The sequence below is a fragment of the Capsicum annuum genome, chromosome 1, assembly GCF_002878395.1.
Source record: "Capsicum annuum cultivar UCD-10X-F1 chromosome 1, UCD10Xv1.1, whole genome shotgun sequence".
Taxonomy (NCBI): domain Eukaryota; kingdom Viridiplantae; phylum Streptophyta; class Magnoliopsida; order Solanales; family Solanaceae; genus Capsicum; species Capsicum annuum.
The window spans coordinates 25,664,783-25,685,457 of NC_061111.1; the positions used below are offsets into that span (position 1 = coordinate 25,664,783).

The 20,675-nt window shown below is 33.5% G+C and overlaps 2 protein-coding genes and 1 long non-coding RNA gene across 3 annotated transcripts; 1 reads left to right on the forward strand and 2 right to left on the reverse strand.

Moving 5' to 3' along the window:
* Window positions 1–3,876: 3,876 nt before the first annotated feature.
* Window positions 3,877–9,865, reverse strand: LOC107870227 (WAT1-related protein At3g45870). Its single transcript, XM_016716686.2, has 2 exons — window positions 9,318–9,865; window positions 3,877–4,135 (listed from the first exon to the last, which is right to left on the reverse strand). Exons 1-2 carry the CDS (start codon window positions 9,527–9,529, stop codon window positions 4,054–4,056), a joined length of 294 nt encoding a protein of 97 aa, XP_016572172.1. The 5' UTR covers window positions 9,530–9,865; the 3' UTR covers window positions 3,877–4,053.
* Window positions 4,548–6,369, forward strand: LOC107870246. Its single transcript, XR_001674063.2, has 3 exons — window positions 4,548–4,810; window positions 5,319–5,388; window positions 5,996–6,369. It is a non-coding gene; the product is annotated as an uncharacterized LOC107870246 (long non-coding RNA).
* A 741-nt stretch (window positions 9,866–10,606) lies between the features above and the next one.
* On the reverse strand, window positions 10,607–19,941 carry LOC107870205 (conserved oligomeric Golgi complex subunit 6). Its single transcript, XM_016716655.2, has 11 exons — window positions 19,577–19,941; window positions 19,423–19,475; window positions 17,149–17,296; window positions 16,939–17,046; window positions 15,995–16,062; window positions 15,388–15,511; window positions 15,158–15,304; window positions 14,787–15,047; window positions 14,414–14,698; window positions 11,654–11,800; window positions 10,607–11,249 (listed from the first exon to the last, which is right to left on the reverse strand). Exons 1-11 carry the CDS (start codon window positions 19,784–19,786, stop codon window positions 10,725–10,727), a joined length of 2,076 nt encoding a protein of 691 aa, XP_016572141.2. The 5' UTR covers window positions 19,787–19,941; the 3' UTR covers window positions 10,607–10,724.
* Window positions 19,942–20,675: the final 734 nt, after the last annotated feature.

Genomic DNA, 20,675 nt, shown 5'->3' on the forward strand with positions numbered 1-20,675 from the left:
CCCATAATTAATTTAAATTAAATATTTTAAATATATAAATCATATTTAAATTAATTAATTATTTAAGTAAATTTTTTTAAATTAGGTAAGAATTTTAAATTTGATAAATTAATTAATTTAAAATTTAATTAATTTAAATAAATTAATTAGTTAAGAATTTTAATTAATTAATTTTTGGCTAACTTAAATTTAAAATTTAAATTAATTAATTAAATTAATTTTAGTATTTAATTAATTTTAATGTAATACTTTTTTTATTAGTTTTTATTTTAAAAATGATTATTCAAATTTTAAAAGCATGATTATTCAAATTTTTCTACAATTTATAAATTTTTCTTATTTAATTAAATTAATTTTAATATTTAATTTGTTATGTATATTTAAAAAAATGACTTGGAATTTATGTGATACTTTTTCTATTTTTTTAAATGACATAGCAGATGACGTGGCACGCGTGGCAGGATGACGTGACAGCTGATGTGGCAACTGATAAGGGAGAGTGTGTTACACCCTTCAAAAAAATGTTTAAAATGTAATTTTTTCGTTGGTTCAGGGATTCAGATGGCAAATATGTAAGTAAAAGTGTTCAACTTACAAAACTAACATAATATAGGAGTCTAATAAAGCATTTTACCCTTTTTAATGGACAGAATTAATTAATATATGTGTTGGTGAAAAGTGACAATTATCCTGATGTTGTAAAATCTGCCAAAACTGAATCAAAAAAGGGCCTTTCCTTTTTTCTTTTTTACCAAAACACTCCGCGAAAACTGAATCGAAGATTTTTAAAAATAAAGAAGGGCCCTTTTCTTTTTTTAACAAAACACTGACAAGCTTTTGGATTAAAAAAAAATTGGGATAGTTTCTGATGAATTTGGGGCTTTCTTCGTCACTACATGCACAGATGTATTATTTTGTCTTTTCCGAAATTGGCAAGTTCAGAAAAAGGGAAATTCTACATTGTGCCCCCACTTTGTATAAGAAAATAACTATTCCCTCATTCTCAAACTATGTATCATTATTTGATAGGACACGATATTTAAGAAATAAGTATTGATTTTGTTAAAGTTATAAAATTACCCTTCTTAAAAATAAAAAATATTTAAAATCAAATGAGGTCACTTTTAATTAAAAGAATAAATAATAAAAGAAGTAATAGTATTTAAAGTCAAGTGAGACCACTAAGGGTAAAATTGTAATTGTATTTTTAAAAACTTACCAAATAAGGAAAGACGACATTCTTTTTGAGACGGACTAAAAAGAAAATGGCGACACATAATTTGGGACAGAGGAAGTAAAAAAAATGGGTGTCAGTTCATAAATAGTTCTTTAAATTAAACATGTTAGGTACAGTTTTGTTCTTTCAAAATTTGTAATAGCCCAACTTATTATTTTCTTTTAATGAAAGGTTAATTGATAATTACTAATAGTAATTAGTAGACGTACCCATGCGATGTGCGGGAAGAGTTAAAAAAAATTATAAGTAGATTAAAATGAATCATATGTCATATACTGCAGATTTTATATCCTTATTTTTCAGATTTTATATCCTCATTTTTCTATTATAATCTCGTACTAAGATTTTTTATGATATATGTTGTTGTAGTTACTTCATTACTGTTCAAAATCGAAAGCAGCTTATTTGAACGTCAGGTTTTGTATATTCTTGTGTCACGTTACTGATAACTAAAATGCTCCTATAAAATTTCTCTCTGAATCTTAACAAAACAAATTGATCTTCACAATTCGACTCTATTAGAAAAAAAAAAAAAAATGCAACATGCTAGCATCTATTGCTTAAGACAATCAAGTCTAGAATTCTCACAATCACGTTCCACTGCCTCAAAAGAGTATATGAAACTATTATTTTTCTGTACTCTATTCACACAACAAAAAAGCATTTGTCTCAAGTATGAACAATCTCTGGTATAACTGCATATATGCCATCATGCTGAACTTTGACGACAACTTACTGCCTATCATTTACAGTTTCATGATGAACTTGAGCTATCTATGGAAGGGTATGGTGAAAGGAATTAGAAAAACTTATAAGTCTCTTATAATGAACAAAGGGGAACTAAAAAGATATATTAGTACCACTACTTATCCTATATTATATTCCATCTATCATTTATGGATACTTCTAAGGAAGTAGTGATTTAATTACTACTACTCTTGTGGTGGGGTTCTTTTTTCGGACACCGTACATAGCGGTAGCTTTAGTGCACCGGACTTCCCTTTTTACACTGTCCAGTTAGAAATCCTTGTTTTCACTCTCCAACTTTTTATTTTAGTTCAAAAACTTAATGAGACTAGTGCACTATAGTTCAGTTGTTTCTATAAAAATTCAAGGTGACTTGAAGAATACAATAGAAAATAGAGAAAAGACATTTTCCCCCTTGAACTTGTCCTCCAAACTCACTTTAACACTTAAACTTAACTTCTGTTTATTTACCCCCTTAACATCTTTAAAGTATATTATTTTCGCCCCTCAAAACTGAATACCACTCTCACAAAGGAGAGTGTGTTATACTCGCCTACACATCAACGCCATGTCATTGCCACGTAAGAAGTTTAATTTTTCTAAAAAATAAATAATTCCCCACACTTTATTTTTATATATTTTTTTTCATCAAACCACCAATTCAAGAAACAACAATGCAATAGCATCACCAATTTCAATTTAAAACTCTTCATTCTAAAATATTCCGACAAAACTCAACAAAAAATGATTAAAACAAACCCAAAAAAATATACACACACCATTAACACCACCACCACCATTAACACCGCCGCTAATAACTTTTCTTCAATTTTAATTTTATTTCAAATTTTCAAATTCATGAAGATAACTTTTAATTTTAGAAATTCAATTTCATTCTTTTCTAATGATCTTAAGTCAAGGGGTTTAGGTGGGGTAAAGGATTTGGTAATTGAAGGAGAAGAAATTGGGGGTTTGGAGGGGAGGGGCTAGTGGTGGAGAAATTGGTGGTTAAAGGAGAAAGGGGCCTGGTGCTAGCGGGTTTGGAGAGTAAAAATTATTGTGGGGGTCGGGATAAAAGAAGAAGATTGGAAATGGAGATGGAGGGGTATGAAGAAGATGAAGAAATGGGGGTGGGGGTATGAAGAAGGTGGTTATATATATATATATATATATATATATATATATATATATTGTGGGGGGTGGGGATAAAAGAAGAAGATTGGAAATGGAGGTAGAGGGGTATGAAGAAGATGAAGAAATGGAGGTTGGAGGTACGAAGAAGGTGGTTTTATATATATATATTAAAAAGTGGGGCCATATCAGTTTTTAAATTAAAATATGCGCTTTTTTTATTTTTTATTTTTAAAAACTCACATCAGCTTTAGGGGTGAAAATAATATACTTTAAAGATGTTAAGAAGGGTAAATAAATAGAAGTTAAGTTTACGTGCTAAAGTGAGTTTAGAGGACAAGTTTAGGGGGGAATGTCTTTTCTCTAGAAAATAAGAGCAAAATGATTGACAAATTACACGGCAAAGTCATATTGGACTTGTAAGAAGATAGAAATTGATCCAAACATTATATATATCTACACCCCTTCATTTACTATGCTAATAGAGACTTTTAAGCAGAATGCCTACAATTAAATGTAAGCATTCTGCCACACCACATCAAGAGGCAAAGATTAAGGACGACACCGAGGAAAGGCAGCAAGATGGGTGCTTATATCTTTCGACACAAATCTTCTCTATATTCTCATATAGTTTCTCTTTAAACTATTAAATGCTACCAAATTGACACAAAATTAACAAAGATGAAATCAAAGAACGTGAAGACTGGAAGTAATCGAAGATCATGACAAACAATGAGAATAGCAAAGAAGTCAAACAGAAATAAAAAAGAAAGAAAACCGATGATGCATTATACCATCAATTATGTCATAACTTGATGGCCAACAAAGAGTTTCTGAATCCACCGTCAATATGGACCAGTGAACAACAAACCTCTCAATTATTTGCTCCATATCAATTATTAATCGCAACTTCTTTCTGCTTTTGAACAACAAACCTTTCAATTATTAACTGAAACTTCCACAATAAATTCTCTAGGCATTTTTTCGGCCAACAATTCCTCCAAATTCTTCTTCAACATCCTGCTATATCGAAGTGAGTTCAACGTCACTAATCCGCCTAATACTTCTTGTTTAGAATGATGAGAGTAACTGGAACAAAAATCTGTAAGTAAACAAAGAATAACAACTCAATAGATAGACATGAAATTTTCCTTTTTGTCAAATCAAAAACTAAAATATACAAAAAAATACTCACAAATTCAGAAACTTATCTGTTTCTTCAAGAATTAATTATTTTACTTTGAGAATCGATCTAAACAATGATCAAATCAAGTCATAGAGTCGAGAGTAGTTTCTGAAAAAAACTGACTTATGAAATACGGAGCGACAATGGGAACGTATTTAAACTTTTTTTTCGACGATTTCTCTTAAAGAAGTTATCTGATTTGTGTTTTTTTAAAAAATTATTTTTATTTTTTTATTTTTAATACTATTTTTTTCTGTGTGACATGTGGCAGTTTTGCCTCTGTTATTAGATATAGATAGATTAAGGAAATTAAAAGTGGACGAACCAAAAACTTCTTCAGTTTCAAGTTAAGATTAACTTAAATAGAACATTAGGACAGTTTTAATTCCATTATTCTGGGAAGAGAAAGCCAGCAACATAGAAAAAAAAAAGAAACTTATGGTGAAATTTGGGAGAGTTTATAGACGAAAAAAACTTTAAACCACTGTTGGCGCCTGTCAAAACTACAGGTATTAGCATCAATTAACATTACGGTGGTATGAATATATGTATAATTGATTCGCAGTAGTACATCTTTACTTTGGTATTGAACTTGCAGAAGTGAAATAGTCCAAAAAAGAGAAAAACATATAATTCGAATAACGATTGATAGTCAAGTATGTAATGGTGACTAGGTAACATAATTATTTGGCAACGATTAAGAAGCATCTTATCAATTGTATAGCCTTAACCTTAGCCTCTCTTTGGGCGTTACTGGCTCACATAGCCTATATTGAAATTCTTGGTTTTTCACCTTATGTTGCCTAGATGCAGTTGGGTGTTATTATCTGAAAAACATATATTGATGTCTTGAGTTAGAGTTTCACTAGTTAAGTTGGACCAATGGTAATTTTTCTCCTTTCATTCATGGATAGTGGTGTGAGATATAAAGATTTAGCTTTAATCTTGAAAAATAACAATATTGAGATTTGACCTCGAATAACATAATTGATATCATTATTTAATATTTTTGCATAGATTGAAGCTATTGAAGGTTATTTAGTTGGTGTTTTACGCATTGTGAGGTTGAGAAACTTGTCAAAACGAGGTAAGTGAAACTTTAAACTTTGATGCTTGCTTTTCAAACTGCTTTATAAAAGTAGATATATATCTTTCTGCCTAGCCCATGTGTTGGAACAAGCGTGCGACTTAGTAGAATCGGTGGTAAAGTTTAGCGAGAGTGGCTTAGTGATAATATGTGAGGTGATGTTGGGGAATTAAATGTATTTTTTGTCGCTGCCAGCATACATAGCTGCCGTAATATATTAGGGGCATTACCTATGTTGCCATAATATGTTAGGGACATTACTTATGATACCGTAATATGTTAAGGGCTTGTACATGCTACCGTAGTAGACTTTTGAGGCATTATATATGTTGCCGTGGACTTGCCGGGGTGTTAGGCCGATCACCTTCACCGCCGTTTATGACAAGTCGTGAGAGTTGGCTTAGTTCAGATATAGAGTGGGTTTTTTTAACTTCCTTTGGATCTTATTGACATTACTTTATGAGAGACATTATATACATATTATTTGTGTATTTTGATGTGCCTTGTTTTTTCTAACACTTGTTCCAAGGGTATTAAAGTAGTGGATCGATGATCTTACTGGGTTATATTTATATATATAGTTCATTCCTTACTTGCATATCTGCAGATATAGTTGCGGAGGGGGAGACTTGTGGCTGACGGTTCTTACGTGTGGATTCTGTCACTAAGGTGAGACTTCACATTGTTCATGGAGGCTATCATCCGACTTTAGTTATTTTTAGATGATATTTTTTTCCGTTGGGTTTGCATGCCCGAAAGTCGAACTCATGTAAATTTGTTTAGATGCTCCATGGTCTTGGTGTGGGATTTGAGGCTAGAGAGTTATTATCTAAGTATTGTTGTTTTCATAAACCGTATTAATCTAACTGGGTGGTTAACTACTTTGCGTTTAATAATTATTTCATGATTTGGAGTTGCATAAGTTTCTAGCTCAGTGTTTGTAGACGTTGTGAATGTATGAAAAATTGATTCTCCCGGCAAATGGTGTTATTGGGAGCCAGTCACGCTAGAGGTTATTTTGGGACGTGACAAATTTGTTGAAAGTTAATACCATCTTTTATTTTAGTCAAATATTTTTTAAAAATTTAAGTTTCGTGCGTTGTTAGTATATAAAATATTTTAACAATCTGATAAATTTGATCTGTTATTACAAGTTACTAATATTTTACATATAAATTAAAAAAAAAAAATATTTTACATATAAATTTTAAAAAAATTAAATAACCGGCAATAGCAGATCAAATTTATTTGATATCATAAAATATTTTGTATGTTAATGCACAAAACTTAAGTTACTTTTTAAACCTTCGTTGTGAGATTTGATGAAAGCTACAGAACAAAGAAGAATTAACAAGAACTCATTTTTTGATGTGTAATTTATACTATATTTGGTCTATTTCTAAAGTTAGCTCATCGATTGACAGTAATTTTCTTGTCTACTATTGTAGATTAATACGACCCATATCAATTACCAGGTAAATCCTACACTAATGGTAGGTTAGTAAGCTTCCATTAATTATTAATTGGGAAGCTAACACTTTGCTTAACTAGTTTATCAATATGATAGAAATATATACAATACATATTTAACGATTTATACATATTGTGCAAGTGGTGGAAGTATTTAGGGTCCTAATTACTCTTTATTAATTTGATTTTAGGGACTCCTAGCAGCAAACTAATATTAGAAGGAAAGGTAGAGAGATAGGAGATGCAAGAGTTGCCAGCCACACAAATGATAAGTCGGAGAATATGGGCTCATTCGATTAATCAGTGATTACATGATGAAAAAGTGAAAAATAAAAACAAAAAGGGAAAAGGAGGGGGAAAAACTTCTTACTAATAGAAAGAACTAAGGAGATACATTCAAACATGCTTTTAAAGCTTGAAGAACTTCGTTAATAATACATAAAGACATTAAAAAGTATAATTTACACTATTTTTTTTGCGTGTGTTTAGTACAATTTGCTATGTAGTAATTTTAGAACTTTTATGGGACTTTCCTGATGTTAATCTTTTCCTAAAGTCCTCATCACATTTAACAAGTAAAGTTGATTAAATATAAGATAGAAACCAAAGATATTCATCTTTTGACAAATTTAAAAATTAAATTGTCTAAAGATATATCTAAGGAATCATTATTTTAAACTTATCATTAACACGACATCTTTTTCTTTTTTGTCGAGAACAAAACGATTATAAAGCACCACTAAGGGTGTTACAAATGGAAAATCACACCAAAATAGAAAAATCGACACACACTTATAAAGGACCAATCGACACAAGTTTTCATAATCTTTGAGTTGTATGTTACTTGATCTTTATTGGATTAGTCCAATAGTAGGCCAACGTAAACTATTACTTTACTTATACATTCAATTCCAAAAATAAGCCATGAAAGAGCCAAGTGATTCTGATGGTGTTGATGAGATAGGTTCAAATGTCGTTAGAGTGTAAGTTTGTATTAAATGTTGAGGGGGTTGATCCTGCATGGAGAGGAGCAATGAAGTTGTCACTGTTCCTAATTTACATGAACATCAATTCAATCGTCTAATACCTTCTCACAAGGTAATCTATCCAAGGAAGTTTATATAAGATTGTCAAAAGCATTCACAAACAGGGGGGGAATAAAGTTTATAGGCCGATAAAGTCACTATATGGGTTGAAGCAGGCCTCAAGACAATGAACATTAAGCTTACAACTGCATTGACTATTGCGGATACTCACAAAGTGCCTATGACCATTCCTTGTTTACAAAGAAGAAGGAATCAGGTATAGGCCTCATCCTCATCTATAGGTTCTATGTAGATGATTTGTTTATTATAGGTTGTGATCCACTGCTGATTGAGGATGCGAAACCACTCCGCAGAGTAACTTCAAAGTCAAGGATTTGGGAGATTTGAGATACTTCCTTGGTATTGAGATTTTGAGATCAAGAAAAAGGATCCTTCTTAACAAGACAAAATATTGATTAGAGTTGATATCTGAGGTTGGGCTTAGTGGAGCTAAGCAAAATCTGACCCTCTGGAGTCACATCACAAGCTTACTACAGTTGATTATGATCATCATGTTGGGCAACTAGGTGATATCACTGGTTATAAGAGATTGATTGGGGAATTCATCTATCTTTACCACTACAAAATCAGCCGTATGTTTTGTTATACATGTGCTTAGTAAGTTTATGCAGAGGCCTAAGCTTTCTCACAAGAATACTGCATTGAGGGTCCTCAGATACCTCAAAAGGTAACCAGGTCTTGGGTTATTTTTTCCACATAGGGCAGCTTATTGGACAACATGCTTAAACATCAAAAGAGTCATTGTCTATGTGGTCAAGTTGGGAGACTCGTTGAATTCTTGGTAATCCAAAAAGCAACGGACTGTCAACAGAACCTGAGTACAGAAGCATGGCAACTGCAATTTCAAAAGCTAAATGGATTATTGGATTTTCTACTGAGTTGAACTTTCCCATCCCTACTCCAGTCATCCTATTTTGTGATAAACAAAACAGCTATTCAGATTGCTTCGAATCATATTTTTCATGAAAGGACTAAGCATATTGAAATAGACTATCACTTTGTCAGAGAGAAAATCAAACTTGGGCTCATCAAACCTCAGTTTTGTTCCCACTTCTTCCCTTCACACTCCAGCTTGAGCGGGGTATTATAAGCAGTTAGATCAGTTAGAAGGATAGATTAGCCTTCTATCCCACTCATTCTAAGTCGACTATATCCTTGGCTATATAGGATCCATCAATGTAACTACGAAATATTCATTGAAATAATATCTGTCTCCCTTGTTCTAAATTTTGTGCTTTGCATGTGTAAAGATTGAGTAAGATTCATCTCAGCTAAGCTTTATCACATCAATAATTTACAGATTTACGAGAAACACGAAAAAAGGATATAATGAAAAGAGAAAAAAGAACTAACTTTTCACAGCAATAGGCAATTGGAGCAAGAATAGATAGAGAGAGAAGGTTTCTATACAGACAGAAGGCAACTTCATTCATGCCCACATTGAGAGCCACCTTTGTAATCACATGGTATCCACCATAGGAAAGCATTACTAAAGCCATTCCACCATGGGCTTTCCATATTTCATTCCCATTTCTTCCTGCTGTAGCTGTTGCCATTTTCTTCATTTCATCCACTCCACACACGCACACTACATATAGTATAGTCCACCAAACGTTATTAATGAGTAGGTGGTTACGCAAAAGGGTGTATTTTGAATATTTAAAAAAAAAATTAAGGAATACAAGAATTGTATAAAAGTTGCAGGAACCTCCATGTTGTTTTACTAAGCTTATGGCCTCTTGGATTTGAAAAATAAAATAAAATTGGAATACTCCCTTAGTTTCAATTTGTTCACCTATTTTGACTTGACATTTAAGAAAACATTGAAACTTCGCAATTTTATAGTCTTGAATTAAATATATGTCAAATATGTTAAAATCTTTTAATCTATATAGTATATTATCTAATTCAATGTAAGTGTGTATTTAGTATAAAGTATATATGATCCATACACTTTATATGTATTTTATAAAGTAGTTGGTTGAAGTGCTTGGGACCATAATTCTCTCTCATTAATTTCCTTAATTAAAGACTCCTTGCCACAAACTAGTAGCTAGTACTAAAAGAAAAGGCCCCTACAGAGACATAGGAGATGCAAGAATGGAGAGTTGGATCGATGACCAACAAATGATTGGCGAGAGAATATGGACCCATTTAATTAATCAATGATTACATGATGAATAAGCTAAGAAGGAAAATAAAAATTGAAAAAGAACGTAAAAGAGACCTTACAAATAAAAGGGAAATGTGCTCAAGTATGCAAAGAAAGCTAGAAGAACTCACGTAATATAGAAAGATTTGTTGAAGGTGAAATTAAGATTGTTTTTTCTCTCAATAATAACTTTGTGTTGCATTTTAGGATTTTATGGAACTTTGTTTTCATTTTTCCTTCTTGTTGAGAGCAAAAGGAGTTCAAATCCCACTAGGTGTGTTCCTAACGGACACCAAATAGAAAATCGACTCGATCTTATATTAGACAGAAAGCGATTTAATTAAGTGAGAAAAATAAGATTTATTTGGTTTCCTAATTCCTTCTGAGAAAAATAAGATTAAGTGAGAAATCCGAATTTAATTAATCTGCAGTTTTTAAAACCATACAAGTATAAAATGTTTAATGCCGACATTGTTTTCTAACAACAAAGGAAGGAAGAACATACGAACCAAATATTGAAGAAAGAAATAGAAGAGTGAAAAATACAAATATCAGACATACTTTTGACACAATAATCATGTACTACAAATTACAAGTATAATTCGTTATCAAATTCCCAAAATTGTTCTTATCTGATCAGGTGGATGTCTAGCCAATGACTTGGGATCAGGGTAGCCATTCTCAGGGTCCATGATAGCCCGGTAAATAAGCTCATAGGCTTCGGCAAGTGACCTAGATACCTGAACACTAGTTTCTGATCGCAATCTTGGAACTTGCATCTGCTCAAATTCAGGAATCGCAGTTTCACTGCCCAAAATGAGACCAAATAAACTCTTCAAACTCTCGGCAACAGCAACTGGAGATGTATCCTCTTGTTCTGCTAATGGTGTCCTAGTTATGGAGTAGTCAGATTCATTAATTTCTAATGACTTGCGGAAATGTGACATCTTATTTACTAAACCACATCTTCTTAGAATAGCCTCAACTTCTTTTTCCACAAGAGCATTTATGTGATTGTCAATCATCACACCTAACTTCTTCACATAGCCACCTGCAACTTCATGTCCTAAAAGTGGTTGTTGGATGGCACATAAACAGTTGATTAGGAAAATTTTGGCAGGAGTTTCACTGGTCTGCATAAAACAAAACAGAAGGTTAATGCTGGCTATAGTGCAACTGTCTGATAGTATACCACCATTATCAATTGACAGTTCACTCATGGTCGTAGACATGGGATAAATGTAAAATCAAGGTTTCAGTCAGTCGTCTAGTACATAGATCCACGATCTATGCACCTAACATAAGGTGGTCCAGTAAATCACACTTAAAAAAAATAGTATTGTAAAAGTAAAATGTTCCAAACACAGGTTGGAATGTGTCAGATAGTAGGGGATGATGACTCCATGTTCCTTTCTGTTTCATTTCTTTTTTTTTTTAATGGAGGAGAGTGAAGGGGAATGAAACTTCATCAGCCAAGAATACAACACAAAAGGCCTAATTGAACTTTGATATTCAAGGGAAACATGACCAAAAATACCTGCGGTAAAGGTGCTGAACTGTTGCCATCCAGAAGAGCATCCACAGATGTCCTGCGGTGTTGACTTGGATCAGATGTAATTCTATTCCTTCTTGAGGAGTGTATGGAACCTTTTGATTTGTGCGCCTCTGCTGCTTGCTCACACATCTGCATGGAATTATATATGGTAAACATATAAAAGCATAATGCGTCTAATGTGGCAATACTGTAGTAGAATCAATGATGCACTTGCAGTCTGTCACACGTCAAAAACCACAAGTCAAACAATCTTAAATTCTGAAATGTCACTCAAACAGGAGAATGAAAACAATAGTGCACTCTAGTTTTTCCCATGTATATAGCTGATGCACTTCAGTTTTTCATATCACTAATTAATTAACTTTTCCCAACCTATTCCTCTTTGCTGCACATGAGAAACAAAGAATAGTGCTAAGAATTAAGCAGAGAATAGATCCATTCTTGTGATCAACATCAACTGAAGTTGACATGTACTTAACATGATTCAATAATTGCAACAACAACATACCCAGTATTTCCCACAAAGTGGGGTCTGGGGAGGGTAAGTGTCCGCAGTACGCACCACTACCTCAGTGATGAGGTAGAGAGGCTGTTCCGATAGACCCCTCGCTCAAGACAAAACCGTCAATAAAAGGAACATGATTTAATATTTGGTCAAACTTTAATGGAAAGGCAAGTCATCAAATGTGAATAGGTTACCTCTACTGCTCTAAATTTTTGTTAGCAACTTTTTCTTATAACTGTGGTGTTTGGGCTAGCTTATACGCACTTCGATTAATTCCACACCTCAATTACTTCCACAAGGTACTTGCTACCTCCCACCAGCATAGGCACCAAGTGACTTTGTCCACCAAGGATTGGCCAGACGGAATTAAGTCGCCAAGTGTTTTTGCCTCCACCGGAATTTGATTCCGAGACTTCACCATTCTCAATCCACAAGTCCACAACCATTAGGCCAAACCCTTTGGGTGCAATTCTTATGTTTATTTCTTTTATAAAAATCAATTTTCTTGCAGAAAGAAAAAGAGAATCATAAACAGCCGGTGTCAATTGTTAAAAAACACATCATAGTCATTGTCACGGGTGTCCTACATTTCACAGATATCTATGGCTATCGTAGGACATCTGAATGCCATCTTGCAATAAACTATCCTGCACTGTTCGGTTATACTAATAGAATCTATATGTTTTTACTTCTTTCTCTTCAAAAATAAAATAGAATATATATGATATAATACTATTATCTAGATTTCCTTCTCTCTTTTTTGATTGTTTTTTTGCATCTAGATATTTATGAATCTTTTTCATGTATTCTCTGCTTGCTGCACACAAAAAACTAGACTTCTTTTGGGTCAGACAGAACTACACCAGCCATGTTTTGACTAATCTACTTGCATAGCAGAAACAAGCAAAGGCTAAATTCTTCAATACTCCAGAAATCCCCTTATGTCAAAACAGTTGGCCTATATAACTCAACGCCTTCCATTAGAAAAATGCTTAAAATGTTGGAAAGAACAAAGATGTATCATCTACATATGTCTAGGTGTTTAAGCATGGAGAAATTGACAATTAACAATCCATGCTCACTGAAAGATACTACATCTATATAAGATTAACAATATATTATTTTATTTTGTGAAGGACCAAAGCATTTACTGAGAAAAAGTTCTCTGGCATTCCACATAGTATGAAAATCCTAATGATGTGCTAATACTTAAAAGAAAGCACAGAGGGACACATGAGGGCTAAGTGTGAACTTGGAAGCAGAATCCTCATGTCTCTTCCTATTAAAGAGAAACCGAATTGAGAGGATCATGCAGTTTTTACTTATTTAACACAAATAAAAACAGGAAATAATACATAAGGGAGTAGTAAACTAGTAATCATTTATTTTGGAGAGATGTGTTGAAAACATCCCTAAACTTGGTGTGAATTATTACTTCCGTTACCGAACTATACCCAGTATAAAAAACAACCCTACACTTAAGTGAAGTTAAAAACACCCCCAATGTGCCACATGGCATAGCAAGTGAACTCAGTTCTCTTTGGGCGAGTGAGAGGCTAAGAAAAATGCCACATAAGCATTAAACATGTACAATCCCATTTTTTTAATTTTTCCTTCAATTTTCTATCACCCCAACAGCTACAAAGCGTTTCTTCTTCCTATTTCAAACTCACCTCCATTAAAGCTCATCTCAAAACAAGACCAAAAATTTATTTTCTTCTCTTTTTTAATTGCTAAAATTCTTAGGCTATAACAGTTTTTCTCCTCCTATTGTGCTGATGACTCTCCTTTGTCAATATGGATTTCCGGCAACGTTGTGAATTTCATGGTCGGATGACAATCTGGGATTATGCTGGACGACTTGAGAGGGTTCAGAGAAAGAGCTGTGAGGACGTGAGAAAATTGTGAGGAAGGGTCATGTCGGCTAGGTTATTTTTAGTATGTGTCTCGGGTAGAACATGAGACAATCTACTATACATTTTTTTCTTTTTCTTTTTGTGCTTTTATATATCTATGTATACCACATATATACCGCATCAGCAAATAAATCCACATGGACCGCACATAATAACACCTTACTCGTGTATGGCATATCGGGGGTATTTTTAAATTCACTTAGTCAAGTGTAGGAGTGTTTTTAATGCTGGGTATAGTTCGGGCACGGAAGTATAATTCATGCCAAGTTTAGGGGTGTTCTCAATACTTTTCTCTTTATTTTAAGTAACATCGATACTGACCTGAATAATAGGGTCTAGCAAAGCAGATATAACTGGATCAAAGTCAGGCTTCTTTCCTGATGCAGGAATCATCATGCTATCATGTGTTTGAATAATTTCAAGCAGCACTGAAACTCCTTCCCTTAAAGCTGGTGGTGTAGAAAGATCAACAGCTACCAATGGAGGATACCTCAAAAGCTTCTCGCCTCGACTCTTTAGTATGTCAAAAAATGTTTTCTGCGCTGCTTCCTTGAGAACCAGTAAGGTATTACATAGAGATGTTTCTATCCCCAGCAAATCCGATATCTGCATTGGAAAACAGTTGAGGCAAGGACAACTTAAAAAAGAAGGGCTGCAAGAAGATTGGGTTCGCTTGCAGCAGATTTCAACTCACCGTGTAGAAATAGAACTCCAGTGTATTGCTAAGCTTGTAAGAAATTATAAGATTAGGTTGAGAGTGCAAAACTTGTTCCACTCTAACTTTAAAAGGGCGGCAAACTCCTTCAAAAATCCTGTCTAGAACAAAAGTCAAGTCAGATTCTGTCTTCCCAGACTCGCAGTCTATGCCTTTGGAGTAGTGATGACTAGTTGGTCTAGTATCTGATGCATCAGGATCAAGCAATCCAAGGACAAGCTCTCTTTCAGATGCCAATGCCTGTCATAAAGCAAAAACATGCACAAAATCAGATGCAGCAAGTCAACACGCAAAAGACCCTTTTTTACTTCACAAGATGAATAACTTAAACAATATGTTAAATCTATAACCTGATGCAACCATCCCAGCATGTCACCAACGTATCTTAAAGGATCGTGAGCATGCACTTCAATTGGCCTGGGAAGTCCACCAGGTCCTCCGCGTGTAAGAGCACTTATAAATCTTCTAAACAGAGCATTGTGCCTCATGTTTGCCACCTAATATTTCAGATTTCATGAATATGAAATGCATATATTGTTGCAAAGTTTGTTAAATTATTATTATAGCTAAGATAAGTTACCTCTTCAGCACAATATTTAAAAAGCACTGGTCTTTCTTTAAGACACCTGACTGCTGTTCTCAGAAGTTCGCCAACTTCAGGGTTATCAACATCACCGAGTCTCCTACACTCTGTCTGAACCCACCTAGAAAGAAAAACCAGCATAATTTCAAACATAGCAGAAGGTTCAGATGACCACTGCACCACTTGTTTAAGCACTTTTAAGTATCCATATAAGAAGTTGGACAAATCATACGACTTATAAATATTAGACAGATCAATCTGAACTAAGTCAAAATAACCCAGACATCAGTTACTGAGACAAGACAGAGGTATGCATAAACAAAGAGGGCACTAATTAGACTTCTTCAATAACCAAGAGGCATAGAATAGATGTTCCAGTCACAAGGAGCATATTGACAAAGGTAGATCATACGAGAAACAAATTGTTTAAAATGAGTGTATGAATACCCTGCCACATAAAATGAATTTTACCAGATAGCTTACGTTCCAGATATCAGCACGGAAGTTAATATTTTGATAGGCACTTAAAACAAGAGGATATATGACAGGAGTTTGATATGAAATGTCCCAAGTTCAAGAGACCACTAAGACAGAGAAGACTAACCTGCAAAGACGTTCATATGCTCCTTCTTGATACGTGGCCATCATATCCATGAGCTCCAAACCAGCACGCTGCCAAGAGTATTGAGTCAATCAAGCAAAAACAAATAAATCACATTTGTCCTTGCCTTGTATATAATACAAACATTTGGAAAAAGCATGGCTATAATTAGGAAAATATAACTGAAACTAGTTTTTCCATTTACGTACCATGTAAGGGATCTTGAAGGGAAAAAATACTCTTTTTCCAGTTCAGTTAATTGTGAAGTTTTTTATCCATGGATCACTCACGTAGTTCAACTTGTACAGACAATTGACACTGATTTGTTAATAAAAAGTTTAACTTCCATATTTCAATGATCTATAGCCCTTGTACAAGGTGCCCCTTTTTTGTCAGCGAAATTTTCATACCTAAATTTGTGCAAAAAAGTAATCACATATATGGACTTACTTCTATAACTAACAAAACTTTAAATGGACACAACTTTTAAGTGATCGGAAAAGCATGATATCAGATAGTAAAAAGTTTCTAGAACATATGAGAAGACATTGCAGGAACAATAGGTTAATAGGTTCCCTTTTTTGGTATATATCAGTGTAATTGGTTAATCTGGCATGAGATGAATTTAAATTATCAAACATGGTTAGTGAGGATTCATATAGCCAACCCAACTTCTTTCAAACTGAGGAATGTTGTTGTTGTTGTTGTTGTTGTTGTTGTTGCAATTGGTTAATCTACTATAATCAGTAGGATTAGAAAATGAAAATGAATCTCAATATATGTCCTGCATCGAATCCCATTATTCCATGATTAAATAACTGATTCTTATTCATCAAAAAAGATGAGGATCCTTCCTTTACCATACCAAAAGCTGGATCAAACAACATGCAATCTGGATCAGATCAGAACATGTCACACTCTATAAAGAGACAAAGAGAGTAGTTTACTTGGTGGTGTGTCCTGAGAAGCACTTTGCAGTTGGCATGGATTTCTTGAACATGAGCAAGTGCCTTAAAAAAATTCTCATCCAGGTCTTCTTCCCGTAAAGCATTAATCTACATCAACATAAAAGTTGTAAATTAGTATGTTAATAACACAAAGAAAACATGTAATATATGAGTGATATCGGCTTCAACTCAAAAAGGAATGACTAAAACCTCTTCCGGGGATAGCTGATAATCACGAAGAAAGCATGACACAATTTCTTGCCTCTGTGTAGTAACTTCAAATTCCTGTTTTAGCCGTTCTGTGGTACTGATAATATCGGCAGTCGTGGCATTGCAACTGCTTAAAGCCAGTGCAATTCTGCAAAATGCAGGCATTGCAAGAAGACATGTCAACGTAACAACAACTTTTTAATTGATATAACAGCAAGGGAATGTAATACAGAATAAGTTCTTATAATACCAACTATGGGAGATCATAGCCAGGTGGGAGCAAAATTCAAGATACTGGTGTAAGTAACTGTTTAGCTGGTAAAGGGGGGAAACTCAGTACATGAATTATTGATTGCATTTATCATATAACTTGTATTTGCAGAGCCTTGGCAATATGGGTAGAGATGTTTGTAAGAAAAACATGCTCAAGAGATGTGGTTCAACAAGGGAGGATACTTTTCGGCTAAGTTGCTAACTACAGAGCACCCAGTTAGTACTTAGTAGGATTCTTTTCAATCACATTAACTTTTTTAGATGAAGTAAGTTGTTTCATTTTCGGCATCAAGCAGATGCAAAGAGTACAAAAGTAGATATGCTAGCTCCATTACAACATAAAAGTACAGTCAATTAACTTTTACTTACCGAATTAGGTAATTAGCGCTAACCATCTAAAGATATACATCCCTCTCCGCTCTATCCATTTGATTATTGTGTGCAAAAGTACAGTCAAACTTAAAAACTAAAACTTCATGGAAAATAACAAATTTCCAATAAAGATTTCACCTTCAAAAGCACTCTTATAAGGAAAAAGTTCACTTGGATATAGTATTTTACCCTTCGGAAGCACTTTTACAAGGAAAAAGTTCCTTCAAATGAATTTAGTATTTCACCTTCACAAGTAATCTTCTAATGAATAAGTTCATTCAAAATGACTTTTTTCCTTCACCGGTGCAAAAATGGTCATGCTATGAAGTTAATTATCTTAATCAACATGATCAGACTAGCTTCAGAACCAGGTTTCCTACAGAAAGTTCGGAAGTGGTATAGCTTTATTGTTTAATTAAATATTTCCTATTCGTCCAGCTAATCATAGTTTCACCAAACTGTGATACTTTTTATAATATCTCATTCTACTTAAGTTTATGAACTCCATATTTCAACTTCTTATCAACTATCCAGGCAACTATTCCAAGGAGATCATTCCATTTTGCTGCCACCTAAACGACTCGACTGTCCCAATTGCGAAAAAGGCTTACCACAAAATTTTCTTTTTTTGGGTAGATACCTCACATCTCAAATCCCGTATCCACTAGCAAGTTAAAATTTAAGACGAACATCCCCTCAGTTAAAATAGTCATCATGGCTAAAAACAAAATATCATGTCTACGATAACATGTACTTTTGTGATGAATAGTTTCTTTTGGGGTGACTTCCATGCACATCCAATATATGGCCAATGAAATGTCCAACATATGACAAACAAGGATTCCTATCCTCACACAAATGTCACCCTATTTATAACACATGCCTAAATTAGATTAGATTAATTCTACATATTAAAATCAAAATTTGGATATATACGAAAAGTACTATAAGTTGCAAATTTTCTAATATAAATATGATGAAAAAATACATATTAAAATGTTGATCAAAGTTCATATCTTTGCACTTTCAAAAAAAAGGTATAGCAATACTCCCGCTGTTACAAGATAGTTGTCACATTTCACTTTTGAGAGTCAATTCAACTAATTTTCAAAGCTAGATTAAATTAGATTAATTCTACATTTTAAAATCAAAATTTGGACATAAAAAACTATACTGGAAGTACTATAAGTTGCAATTTTTCCCATATCATTATCATGAAAAAGTACATCCCAAAATGCTGATCAAGTATTTCGGAAGGGAAGGAGTACTTAGTTTTCTTACTTGTCACAACATTCAACGATCTCATTGACTTCTTCTTCAACTGGATCCAAAACTAACAAAATAAAGAAAATGGTAGAGTAATACTAAATATTCCCTCCGTCCCAAATTTGAGAGGCACCTTTCAGGCTTCGACATTCAAACAAGTTTATTCGACATTCAAACAAGTTTATCTCTGACCACAATTTTTTCATATTTCTTTTAAATGTTTTGAATTGTCAATTGTTGTGACTTATAGTACTCGTTACCTAGTTTCCAAATATAAAATTTTTATCTTGAGAACTCGAAGATTCCACGACCAAATTCACTTAAAAATGCCACATAATCTGAAACAGAGGGAATAGTCCTTACTTGTCACAGCATTCAACGATCTCATTAACTTCTTTTTCCACTCGATCCAACGCCTAACAAATCCGTTTAAAAAAAAACAAAGTCAATACACCTACTAATTACTACACTAATGAAAATGAACCAAAAAACTAAAAAATTCAACAACAAATTGTACCTTCTGAGCAGCTGCGGAGGAAAGGAGGAACTCTTCGTTAATAGATAGCGAACGCTTCTCAATAGTGGATCGGAGGTTCCGGCGAGAATGCGGTGTGTTTTCGGTGTAGAATTCGGAGAGAGTATTGAGCGATGCGAGTAGATCCGGCGTGTCTGTTCGAGTTTCCAATACTTTTTTCAGCTTCCGAGATAGTCCCGGTGCCAATGCCATCGCCGGCCACCGTTGATTTACTCTGCCGGAGATAATCTATAGATATATGAATTTGTACGTATATGTGAACTGATCGGAGTTGAAGATCTCTTCAGAGTAACAGAGTAGAAATGACTATGGGCTTTGATTATGGGCCGGATTAAATTTTGGTTTGGGCTGCTTAGTAAATTGGGTCAAAGCCGACCCATATTCATAGAAGAACGACTTAAGTTACAAAATTACTAAAAATTCCTCTATTTTAAAAAAATTACAAATATTCCAATATTTACTACTTTTATCTTGTGTAGTTAAAAGTTGAGATACATGTTAAAAATTCTCTTTTATCGGTTTCAACTTTACCAAATTAAGAAACAATTTTCTCCTCATTCAACGCTTTCTTTTCTGTTGTGGTTTCAATCCCATTTTTTGTTCGAATTCAAACTTTTAAATTAAGGTAAAAAATTTCCTAAAATCATATTCAATATCTTCTTATCATATTTTACGATTTTTCTTAAAAAAACAATAATTTGATACCGTTTTTTACAAAGTGCTATTTCGGTGACATTGTTTAATTAAGTCTTTGATTATCGATTTTTTCAATCTATATTGTTTGAATTAACATAATGAATAGAGATTTGGGACCATCTTTTAGTTTTGAAATCTCTCAATTAGACAATATCATATAATTTGAAGAAGTTGAAAACTTTGTTCTTGGTATTTTTGACTATGAGTATTATGGTTTTAATGAAAATAGATCCAAGTTCAGAAATAATTCATCTACGATGAAGAAATTGCGTGAAAAGCATGCCAAAAAGACTAAGAAAAAAGAAGTGCATGTTTCTAAAAAAAAAAGATCGAACAGTTCTAGAGGTAAAGTTCTTGCTAAAAGAAAAAGGTTGTTGAAGTTATT

Excerpts from the sequence above, each read along its gene's own strand:
- LOC107870227 (XM_016716686.2), bottom strand. The coding sequence starts at position 9,529 with ATGAAGAAAATGGCAACAGCTACAGCAGGAAGAAATGGGAATGAAATA. Across the intron at positions 4,136-9,317 it reads ATTGCCTATTGCTGTGAAAA|GATGTTGAAGAAGAATTTGG; the intron begins GTTAGTTCTTTT and ends TCGATATAGCAG.
- LOC107870205 (XM_016716655.2), bottom strand. The coding sequence starts at position 19,786 with ATGGCATTGGCACCGGGACTATCTCGGAAGCTGAAAAAAGTATTGGAA. Across the intron at positions 17,047-17,148 it reads ATCAGCTATCCCCGGAAGAG|ATTAATGCTTTACGGGAAGA; the intron begins GTTTTAGTCATT and ends ATGTTGATGTAG. Across the intron at positions 14,699-14,786 it reads TGGAGTTCTATTTCTACACG|ATATCGGATTTGCTGGGGAT; the intron begins GTGAGTTGAAAT and ends TTTCCAATGCAG.